Source organism: Archocentrus centrarchus, chromosome 1 (assembly GCF_007364275.1).
Source record: "Archocentrus centrarchus isolate MPI-CPG fArcCen1 chromosome 1, fArcCen1, whole genome shotgun sequence".
In the NCBI taxonomy this organism is placed as follows: Eukaryota; Metazoa; Chordata; class Actinopteri; order Cichliformes; family Cichlidae; genus Archocentrus; species Archocentrus centrarchus.
Window position 1 is genome coordinate 11,458,823 of NC_044346.1, and position 11,837 is coordinate 11,470,659.

The window sequence follows — 11,837 nt, forward strand, 5'->3', positions numbered from 1 at the left end:
TGTTGTGAATAAAGTATGGGTTTACAAGATTTAATTTGTCTAGGTTTCGGAGTTGGGGTTGTATGTCAGGGACTGTAGGATGGCTCTCGGACCGGGTGAGGACACATCTCTGGTTGCTCAGACCTAACAAGCATGGATGAGATTTGGTCATGATTGTTGTCCTCGGTGCCTCAGTTGCAGTTTTATTTACTGTCTGGATATCTGCATATTTACTGATTGGTTTTTGTTGTGTTTATTTTTGGCCCTTCTAAGTCTCACACATCTATAAGGGTGTAGCCCTAAATCTCTTTTAATCTGTCAATAAAGCACTGAAAGCCTTCCGGTAATTACTTAAGGGGGTTTAAAGACACATGATGTCATATGTTGGACAGATTGTGATGCTTTGTGGTTCATAAAATCAACCAACCTGTGCAATGTTCCTCTTTCTGCATTCAGACTGTATGATGAACATCCACAAGCGATGTGTCGCCAACGTCCCGAGCCTGTGCGGGACCGATCACACAGAAAGGAGAGGACGCATCCACATCTCTGCGCAGATCACTGACGACACTCTGACCGTCACCAGTGAGTGCTCTATGTCCCTTCCTCTTCATTCTCACTTTTGTTTTTTTCTCACTGAAACACACACACAAATGCACTGAGTGCCTCTCAGAGCTCTCTGCCAGCCTAAGACTGAAACTGGAAAGTCCATTAGTTGATCAATGATCCAACGATTGACCCACATCACCACTGGGACACGCAGCTGCGTGCCAGCTCTCTTTCAGACAGCTGTAGATTGATTATGGAAGAGAAACTAAACTGTTGTTAAGTGTTGTCTAATGTGGCCAGAGTTATTTAGGGCAGAGCAGAATTCAAAGCTTTAGATGTGAATGTGTTGCGCTGACACTTCAGGGAAAGGACAGACTGCGGACAGTCTAAAAGTGTGTTTTATCTTGGGATCTTCTTCTGGCACTTATTTGTATTCATGTCCTCAACCCCTCACAGTCAAAGAGGCTAGGAATCTGGTGCCCATGGACCCCAATGGCCTGTCAGACCCCTACGTCAAACTCAAGCTGATCCCCGATCCCAAGAGTGAGAGCAAGCAGAAGACAAAGACCATCAAATGTTCCCTCAACCCCTCCTGGAATGAGAGCTTCACTTTGTGAGACACCTTTTGTTAAACATAACTTGCCTTTTTATAAAAGTTACTTACTTGGCCTCATTTTCAGTCTCATAAGCACAAAGCTAACTGGAGCTCATACAAGCGACCCAGTCTGCTCTCCTTTTCCTGTTTGTGCTCATTGTTGTTCGAGCTATTCTGGGGTAGGAAAGGTGTGAAAAAGTGTGATTTGCTACATTGTTTCCAAGTTTGAGCAGAGAGAGAGATGAGAGGACTGTGATCTTGGTTTTTATTTTTAGCTACATTAAGAACATGCTTTATCTCCCATTTGACTGTCCTCCTCTTTTTTTTTTTTTTAGCAACCTCAAAGAAAGTGACAAAGATCGCCGTCTGTCAGTGGAGGTCTGGGACTGGGATTTGACCAGCAGGAATGACTTCATGGGCTCCCTGTCCTTTGGGATCTCAGAGCTACAGAAACAAGGAATAGATGGATGGTGAGAATTTGGAAAAATTAGACAGGAGTAAATAGAAATAATACAGGCAGGAGGTGCAGGGGCATGAATGTTTAGGGACTTTGTTGTCATAGTCTGGTGATAATCCTGGATTTTGTCTGGCAATGCTCTGCTTTCATTTTGGCGGTTTAGGTATAAGCTGCTGTCCCAGGAGGAAGGAGAATACTTTAATGTTCCCGTCCAGCCAGATGGAGAGGATGGTAATGAGGAGCTACGGCAAAGGCTTGAGGTGAGATGTACAGAAACCGAGGAGAATAACGACAGGTTTAATTTGTGCTCATGCTCATTTCTTTTTCTCTCATAATCCTCTTTTTTTCTTTTTTTTCTTTCTTATAATATTTCCTCTTTCCAGAGAGCGAGAGTGGGTCCTGGGAAGCCAACTGACTCCTCTTCTTCCTCCTCCTCGGTGTGCAAGTATGACAGCAACGGCAATCAGGACCGCGTCAAGCTCTCAGATTTTAACTTCATCATGGTTCTGGGCAAAGGCAGCTTTGGCAAGGTGGGGCGCGCATCAGTAGAAATGTGTTGTTAATGATGTAAAAATGGCTGCCAGTGGACAGAAAGCCAAATAAAATCACTTTAAAACTCATTAATTTACCTTTCGTTGAATTCCTTAAGGTGATGCTGGCTGAGAGGAAAGGTACAGATGAGTTGTATGCCATCAAAATCCTGAAAAAAGATGTGGTGATCCAAGATGATGATGTGGAGTGCACCATGGTGGAGAAGAGAGTCCTCGCCTTGTCGGGAAAACCACCTTTCCTCACTCAGCTGCACTCGTGTTTCCAAACCATGGTGAGTCAGCCTGAAGCAAGACTGCCTTCTTATTTATCTTTCATTTTGCTATCATAATGCTTTTCATGACTTGTTTGCTTCGGTCTCAAATTATTGTGTACGTTTGAACTGTGCAATTATCAGCTTGTCAGTAACCTGTAATTCTGAATAATTTATTCCTTCATTCTGCTCTCCTGCTTCCTCTTTATTGCCTCTAGGACCGACTGTATTTCGTCATGGAGTATATTAATGGAGGAGACCTCATGTATCATATCCAACAGGTCGGCAAGTTTAAGGAGCCTCATGCTGTGTGAGTACACACACACACTGAGTTAGATCAAATCTAGTACAGCATCAAACATTTCCATGCTCTTAAACAATCTTCCACTTAAGGAATTGCCTTTCTTCAAATTAACTTCTATTAGTTCCAGAAGAAAGGTACCGTGTCAAGATTATCTTGAAAAGTTGTTTTGCTTCTCCTTCACTGTTCTTGCTTTCTTACTTATTAGTGACACAACAATTCTCCAAATCACAGTTCGGTACTAGGATGACTTTGCATATTCACAATTCAAAATAATCCTTTTTTTAAAACTAATGCTGGGCCTTGGTACAGCTCGTCAATTAATCCGCTGGTTGAAACTAATTGTTTTAGCTCTCCTCTCCTTTCCTTTAAGTCGGCTACCCTTTGATTGGCTGCCCCTTGCAAACAGAAGGTTTGAACAGCAAGCCTGTGGTCCTGTGATAACCTTATAAACACTCAGACAGAGAGAGCAGATATTTTTACATCTGCTCTCACTGTCTGAGTGTTTAGAGCAGTCTGAGGCCTGAGCTTCTGACTTACATGGAGTGAGTTTAAAATGATGTGAAACTTTGGCCATATTTAATATGAGCATTTCTATAAATATGCACAGTGGGGGGAAATAACTATTTGATCCCCTGCTGAATTTGTAAGTTTGCTCAGTTACAAAGGAATGAAAATTTTTATGGAAGTTTCATTTTAATGGAGAGACACAGAATATTCACCAAAAATCCACAAACTCTGTAAATCCTTTAGGTTTCTTGGCTGCTGCTTGGCATCTTGAAGCTTCAGCTCCCTCCACTGATTTTTCTGGAGACTGGCTAGGCCACTTAACCTGCTTCTTCTTTAGCCACTCCTTTGTTGCCTTGGTGGTATGTTTTGAGTCAGTGTCATGATTGAAGACCCATCTTCAGTGTCCTGGCTGAGGGGAGGAGGTTCTCGTCCAAGATTTTACAGTACACGGTCCCATCCTTTGGCCCCTCAGGGCAGTGAAGTTGTCCTGTACCCTTAGCAGAAAAAAAGCCCTAAAGCATCATGTTTCCACCTCCGTGCTTGACTGTGGGGATGGTGTTCTTTGGGTCATACTCAGCATTTTTCTTCCTCCAAACACAGCAAGTCGAGTTGATGCCAGAGAGCTTGATTTTGGTTTCATCTGACCACAGCACTTTCTCCAAAGCCTTCTCTGAATCATTTACTTCTTGAGCAGGGGGACCTTATGGGCACTGAAAGATTTCAATCCATTGCGGCGTAGCATGTTAGTGGTCTTGGTGACTGTGGTCCCAACTTCCTTCAGATCATTAACAAGCAAGAGAAAGGTGGTGGGCTGATCCACCACCTTTCTCATGATCATCTTCACCCCATGAGGCGAGATCTTGCATGGAGCTCCAGACCGAGGGCAATTGATCGTCATTTTATATTTCTTATACACATAACAAGCTGAGATCAGGAGTATTTGTAAGTGACTGAAAGTAAACTGTGCCACATGGACACACAGCTGATCTGTGGGAGCCAGAGTTCTGGCTCCCACAGGTGATCAAATATTTATTTCACTCTCATACAAATCAGTTTGACATTTATGTAATGTTTTTTCTGGATTTTTTGGTGGATATACTTTCTGTCTCCATTAAAATGAAACAAACTTAAAAATTCAGGAGGGGATCAAATAATTATTTTCCCCACTGCATGACAGAAAAAAGGGGAAGCATAATAGGTTCCCTATAAACATGACATCGTAGGGATACTTAAAGATTAACTACTACAGCTCCCTTTGGCTCGTTAGCATAAGCTACATGTGCACGTGGCTAATTAGCATGCTATTACATAATCTAAACAGAGTTAACAGAGTTATTTCTCAACCTGTATCTGCACACATGGTGTTTACACAAACACAAAACATGCCCTTAATAGGAAATGTTTAAACAGATGGTCCGTTAAAGTGTGTATTCCTCCACAAAGCTTTGCTAACATACCTCTAGTGTTAGCTACAGGGTGAAGCGATCCCTCTATTTTTTTTTAAACTGATATAACATGATATTTTTATGCATTACCAAATTTTATTACATATCCTAGTGACTGCTTACAAATGTTGTTTTTCTCATTCATGATGCTTAAAATGAAACTGGATGACAGTGGCACAACGCTGTGAGAGAATGTGTCATGGATTTGTCATAGATGTGTCATAGAGATCAGTGTATCACCCACTCCTAATGTACCTTGGGGTTAAAAACTGATGCTTGCATGTGTTTCAGGTTCTATGCTGCTGAGATTGCCATCGGTCTGTTCTTCCTTCACTCCAAAGGCATTGTGTATCGGTGAGACAGCTTTTGAATCAGCTCGACTCGTCACATGTAGTTTCAGGTCACTTTTAGTTTACAGGTATGAGTAACATCTGCATATATGTGTGTCTGCAGGGATCTGAAGTTGGACAATGTGATGCTGGACTCTGAAGGCCATATAAAGATTGCAGACTTCGGCATGTGCAAAGAGAACATGCTTGATGGCGTTACCACAAAGACTTTTTGCGGGACACCGGACTACATCGCTCCAGAGGTGCATTTATGATTTGGGCAGTAGCTGGATGATTTATTTATTTATTTATTTTTTAACCTTTCAACTATTGAATGCAACCCTGCTCTTTCCCCTGTAGATCATAGCCTATCAGCCTTACGGGAAGTCTGTGGACTGGTGGGCTTTTGGAGTCCTGCTTTATGAAATGCTTGCTGGACAGGTTTGTATGCATTCACTGCTTAACCTTTTTTAAAAAAATAAAAGCAACAACTGAAAATTGGTGTACATTTGTGGCTCTCTAGCCGCCTTTCGACGGTGAAGATGAAGACGAGCTGTTCCAGTCGATCATGGAGCATCACGTCTCGTACCCTAAATCCATGTCCAAAGAAGCGGTTGCTATCTGCAAGGGGGTGAGAAAACATGCTTGTATGCACGTACACACACACAAATAACGTCTTAACATGGCCCCTAAAACCTCTGCTTGTTTCACTCTGTGCGGTGGAGGGTTTGTCATATTGAGGGCTGTTGTGTGTTAGTCCGCAGCCTCCAGCAGTGAGGCTGAGCCAGAGCTGAACTGCCTCTAACTGCTCGTGGCAGGAAGCGATGATTATGCTTGTTAATTTACCATCCTCAGTTCTTGATATGGTTTTATTCATTCACTGCTTTGTAAAGTAGAATATTCATTAATAAAGATCACTGTTTTTCATCTCATTCATAATATCCTGCATGATATAATTACACTACATTGCTGTGTATTAATTTCAAAATGCTGCATTTAAGGAAACCGTATGGAATTAAATGTATCTAAAACAGGCATACACACATGTTAAGGGGATTCTGAGTATTGGTCAGTTTTGAAAAGAATAAACCAATGCATCTGATCTCACATTGTATTCTGTGTATGATTTCTAGCTGATGACCAAACACCCAGCTAAGCGTCTGGGCTGTGGCCCAGAAGGCGAGAGAGACATCAAGGAGCACGCCTTCTTCCGCTACATAGACTGGGAAAAACTGGAGAATAAGGAAGTCCAGCCACCTTTCAAACCGAAAGCTGTGAGTATATGACATGCAGACTCACTTCAGCTTTTAATTTGATCAACTTTCACTAAATGCCTTAGAAGTTTTCGCACACTAAGGAAGAAAAATGACACACTTTGCTCAAACTTTTAAGGTAAGTTATCAGAATTAGTTTGCTCATCCTCCAAACCCAACCATCACCTGCCGTTGGTCACTGCTCTCACAAATGCAGAGCTGAGTTTTGTGAGCGTAGTCACCAATGATGAAGCTGAAAATTCACCTGGCTCGCGTATGGACCAATGGAAATCCACAGTTTCGGCTGTGAATGATTTGATTGGTTGATGCCATGTTTTAGTTGTATTTCTCTTTTTTCTCTTTGTTGTTTGTCCTTTTTTTCCTCTCATCATTCATCAAACTCACGGCAACCCCCCCCCCCCCCCCCCCCCCCCCCCCTCCCCCATCTCTCTCCTCTCCTCTCCATGGCAGTGTGGGCGTGATGCTGAGAACTTTGACCGCTTTTTCACACGCCACCCCCCAGAGCTGACCCCCCCAGATCAGGAGGTTATAGCCAACCTGGACCAGCAAGAATTCCAAGGCTTCTCATTTGTTAACCCTGAGTACTCTTACACAGATCACTGACCATGCCGCATATTACTGGTCTGCATTAGTTATCCCCTACACCTCACATGTATACTACACACAAAAAACAAAACAAATAAAAAAAAAAAAATCATCATCATTTCAAATCCATTCTGCATTTGGCAGGGTGAAAGAAATTGCTCAGCATTTTGGGAAATGTGTCTTTTTCTTTTGCTATCAAATTGTGATGAGTTAAAGAATATCACTCCAGTGTTGGTGTGCTTGGCGCAAGAGTTCGGGAGGAATTAAGCCTCAGTCACACAGGCTTAGAGACCACTCAGCTGTGCACTCTGACCGGTTGGAGAGTGGTTGCTGGCTGTTGCTAGGTGAAACTGGCCGCACAGAAGGTGCTGCACCAAAAACCTCCATGCTATTGCTTTGGCCTATTTTACTTTGAAGGCAAACGCTTTCTAAGTAGTTTGCGAGTGTTTACAGAAATGTTAGTGTGTTCCTAATGTGACCCTGATGACCTGCTAGGAACCAAAGCAATTGCAGGGATGTTATCAGCACAACACCCTCCTTGCAAACAATTTCACCTAACGACAGCCAGCAACCCCTCGCCAACTAGTCACAGAATACACATTTTTCCCTAGCAACGGGTTAGTTACCAGGCGGTCACTGACCGGCAGTTAGCAAGTTTGGAGGCACCCAGAAACAGCTAGCCTGGCTCTTTCCAATCTCAACAATATACCAACCAGAACTAAAGTACATTAGTGTGTTGTCTCTGTGGTTTTACAGAAATGTGACAACGCTAATCTGTCAGCATATGTCACACTAAATTACATGCTGTAGCTATTTGGTTAAAACCATAAATAAGCAGTATTGTAAAACTGTGTGGTAGAGAGAGTTACACCATATAAAACCTCCCTAAACGAGATTCTTAAAGGACGGCAGTGGCCTGTAGGGAAAGAGTCGCATGACAGACTGAAAGGCATCATTTAGCTGCTTTTGGGCAGCATTACTGGTTTACCTTCGGGTAATGCAGAAAAGAGTCTGACAACAAATAGACAACGTACAGCTACTGAGCAAAAGAAGAGCTTTATAAACACCTTAAATTTTACACAGCAGGATAACATCCTAATAATTCATATGTTAATCTAAAAAAACTCTACAGTCTGCTCTATTGTACTTTTTTGTGTTAATTAACATGCTAGTGAGCACAGATAATGACTCTAGCTTTGCTCCCACTGTCAGGTGAATAACTTTTGCCTTGAAGGTTGCTGCATTTGCTTGAACGTTTAGACTGGAAAGATTAAAACATTAAATAAAACATCTTTGTGTAGTTTATGGTAGTTGTTGTTGCCAAATTAGTGAGGAGAACCAGGCTAGCTTCCAGCATTAATGCTAAGCCAGGCTAACTATCCAAGCCTAACACCTCTGTACTTACACAAGAGTGATATTTATCTGCTCATCTGACTTTCAGAAAGAAGTTAAATGGGTGTATCTCCTGTGTTATTTAAATGACGTTCACACAGAAATCCAGACAGGTGCTCAACTGATAGCAACCGGCTAAAATAATCACGTGTCAAGGTGCCAGTAGGCCGCTAGTCTTGTTTGCAGCAGCGACACTGTTCTGAGTTTATTGTAGTTTAGCGTGTCACGTAACACTGCTGCTCCCGTAGCAGCTCTACCGGCTGTATTTTTATCTATAGTGCAGACATGTTGCTCGCTCCTGAATGCCACACGGCTGCTCACACCGGCAGGCTGACGTCATAGTCCGACCTCAGGGCCGACTTTAGCCTGCCCTGTCTCTGTGTTACCCTCCTTTGTAACTGCATATTGACTATGACAACCTATCAGTGATATTGATGAGTGTACTATGATCACATGTTGGTAATTCATGCAGTGTAAGTGAAAACTGACCAATTGCTTTGCTATGATTGTTTGACTACTAATCATTTTACAAATGTTGACTTTACTTTTGACTATTGGACCAAATATTTTCTGTTATGTCAGTGTTGTGGTGAGCTTAGCTGCATTTTTTGGCTGATTTTAATTTTTAATCACTCAGAGGATAGAAATCTTTATACATGCACTCAGCAAAGGTCTGCATCAAGTTAGTAATTTTTTTTTTTTTAAAGCTCTTCTCTTGATCAATTTCTGAAAACAATCTCCACATTACACTGTGTTTTTAATGGCAGAGGTCATATCTCTTTGCTTGTAGGCAACCATCTTTGGAGAATTTCACATATGAAAAGATGAAGGTGTTTAGACTTTTTTGAAGCTGGTAGTTTGTTAGCTTACCGAAACATGATGTCCAAAAGTGCCAAAATAAAGTTCAGAGTCATGAGGAGGCGAAAAATGTCCTCAACAACTGTGATGAAGGCAGCCGTCTTGTGCCATTTTGCAGTACATGTATAATTATAGTTTATCTGTTCACCAATAATACAATACCCATAATTTTCATATATAAAATGAAATGTCTGAGTTGTATTATACTTTTGTAACTGTGTAACAATGCAGGGTAGTAACAGTGTGTCAAATGATGTTTTTTGAGATCGTATCAAAAAAAAAAAAAAAAAAAGAAGTGACAGGAAGGCGACATCAAACAGTTCTTCTGGGTGGGGAAAAAAGGCACTTAGTGTGATGATGGTAATGATAAATACATGTTGAAATAATAAGAGAGAGCAGAGAAAACTATATATATATATATATTGAGTTCTATATCAGAGAGATACTGTATTTGGATACATTGTTTCTGGATGAGAGAGATGCTTCAGTGGATTGTGTAATTGTCCTGTATGACTGGAAACTGATAATATACTCACTGATGCCTACCAGACGACTTCTGCTGTGTCTGCTTTGTTACTGCTGTTGCACCCAAACAGTGTATCAGATACTACTGAAGGTGCGGAGCCCTCATCCAAGCTGATTGGCTGCAAGTTCTCATTGAAAGTCTCCTAACTCATCATATAAATTCAGACTTGGTGTAGAAATACTCTTAACATATATAATGTCCAGAATTGTTGTGCCAACAATTGGCGCTAATATCTGCTGGGCTGCCCCTAAAACCTTGAGAACTGGAAACTCAGCCTTTAGCCCATTTTTTTCCCCATAGCCCATAATGAAAAAAAAAATCCCTACATCCCCCCCAAAAAGCATTTTCCACCTTGACCACCATTCTAAAAGACACTTATAAAACTTGATAGCACATACAACACTCTCTACGTGCTCTTTGAGGTTTTTGTAAAGCTTTCCCAAAGTCTAGACCATAGACAGATGGGCATAGCTACAGTGGTGTCACCCATTGGCTAATGAAGTCCCATTTTGAAGTTTCCAGATTAGCACTACTGCTGTGCTTTCAAACCGGACGATGAGGACGGTTGGGTCTGACTGTGAAACTGTACACTCACTCATTTTTAACTGTTTATGCACCTACAAAAAACTAATCACAGGCAGGTTTAAAACTAATAAGCATCTTTAAAACTTGTAACACATGTAAACCTCAATCTGATTTATCACTGCTTTGCTTTAGAGGCAGCTCTTTATTAACTGTTTATGCTACATTTATAGTTTGCAGACCTTAGGGCTGTCAAAAACATAAATCTAAGTATATTGTGTGATAAGTGTTACTCATAGGTTTGTGACATTAAGTGCAAACCCATGAATGCAACAGACACTCTGAAGCCATCAACATACACTTGCTTCATGCACTAGTGGTGAATACGTGGACCGATGGTAGAGATGGGAAAAGTCATTTCAGCTGGAAGCCCTGTGATGAAACGAGGAGGTAGGAAACAGTGTGTGTCTGTGTGTGTGAGTGTGTGTGTGTGTGTGTGAGAGAGAGAGAGAGACACATGTGTCTTGCCTAGGGCTCACTGCTTCACCTCCCTGTGTGAAATCCTTTCCGGTTGTGGTTTGGTCCTGCAGCTGGTCTGTTTTATCGATCCTCATCTGTTTTGTACTGGAACATTTCCTCTCTCGCTCTCGCTCTCTCTCTCTCTCTCTCTCTCTCTCTCTCTCTCTCTCTCTCTCTCTCTCTCTCTCTCTCTCTCTCTCTCTCTCTCTCTGGGAGTTTGTCTTGGATCTTTCTGCATCTGTGCTGTTAAAGTGGTTCAGGTTGGTCTTTTTGACTGTGTTTCTGGGTTTGTCCGCAGGGTGTGTTTGTTCTTTGTCAAGTTGCTTTCTCAGTCTTGTATGGAATCAGTGATCTGTTTTGCTCAGTCTTAACACTTCTTGTGGTGCCACCGTTTACTGGTGAGCAGAGGTGTGGACTACGCTGGACTTGGACATCAAAACACACATGCAACCCACACGACTCTGATTTAATGTCTTAACTAATTTTAAGCCTGGCTTCAATTGTAGCCAGATGCTTATATAGAGACTGAAACAGGTGACCGGAAAACTTAAAAGACCAGTACAAAAAAGTGATGAAGCCAAATCTGTTTGTGTTCATATGAACACTAGATTATTGATTTAGGACAAACTTTAAGCCCTTGGACTTGGAATGACATTATAGCACCTAATCCCAAAGACTAAAGCTGCACTGATCAATATAATCACATTGTAACCATTTCAAAAAGGTATCATTTAATGACAAACTCACAGTCTTCATGAGACTCTGTATTTCCTCTGAGCTCTGCAAACCATTTCTGCATATTTCAGGCCATTTCTTTTAGATTTGAGAGCTTTTCTGTTACTTGCAGCTGACATCAACCTTATTTCCAGTTTCTGCAGGTCCATAAAAAGCATAAAATGCTGTTGGAAAAACTGCAGAGAGCCAATTAAATTGTCACGACTGTGGATGTGTGCATAACTGGTCATTTAAACTGCAAAAACAGAGCAGGAGACAAAGGTGTGTTTGCTCAGGCAAAGCAGAGGAGTCAACAGGATGTGAGTTTAGGGATCTTACATAACTTGGAGGACTCGTTTTAAAAAAATAAAATAAGCGTTTAAATTCCTATTTACCAAAAATTCATTGTGTGTATCCTGGAGGTCCAACAACTACGCTGAAAGACATTTCTTCTTCATAAATATTATCAAAAGTCGATTT

The 11,837-nt window shown here is 41.5% G+C and overlaps 1 protein-coding gene across 2 annotated transcripts in view; it reads left to right on the forward strand.

The window, feature by feature from the left end:
- LOC115800063 (protein kinase C beta type-like) overlaps positions 1-11,837 on the forward strand; it is a 43,644-nt gene that overhangs the window by 30,528 nt on the left and 1,279 nt on the right. The window contains exons 5-17 of one of the 2 annotated variants that reach the window (XM_030757349.1): positions 436-564; positions 985-1,141; positions 1,459-1,593; positions 1,744-1,840; positions 1,964-2,110; positions 2,230-2,403; positions 2,601-2,692; positions 4,930-4,992; positions 5,092-5,230; positions 5,328-5,408; positions 5,491-5,598; positions 6,101-6,241; positions 6,692-9,386. In XM_030757349.1, the coding sequence (XP_030613209.1) occupies positions 436-564; positions 985-1,141; positions 1,459-1,593; positions 1,744-1,840; positions 1,964-2,110; positions 2,230-2,403; positions 2,601-2,692; positions 4,930-4,992; positions 5,092-5,230; positions 5,328-5,408; positions 5,491-5,598; positions 6,101-6,241; positions 6,692-6,844 (1,616 nt within the window). In that variant the 3' untranslated portion in view covers positions 6,845-9,386. Of the gene's footprint in view, positions 1-435; positions 565-984; positions 1,142-1,458; positions 1,594-1,743; positions 1,841-1,963; positions 2,111-2,229; positions 2,404-2,600; positions 2,693-4,929; positions 4,993-5,091; positions 5,231-5,327; positions 5,409-5,490; positions 5,599-6,100; positions 6,242-6,691; positions 9,387-11,837 lie in introns of those variants that run through there. The other variant, XM_030757416.1, reaches the window with a different exon arrangement.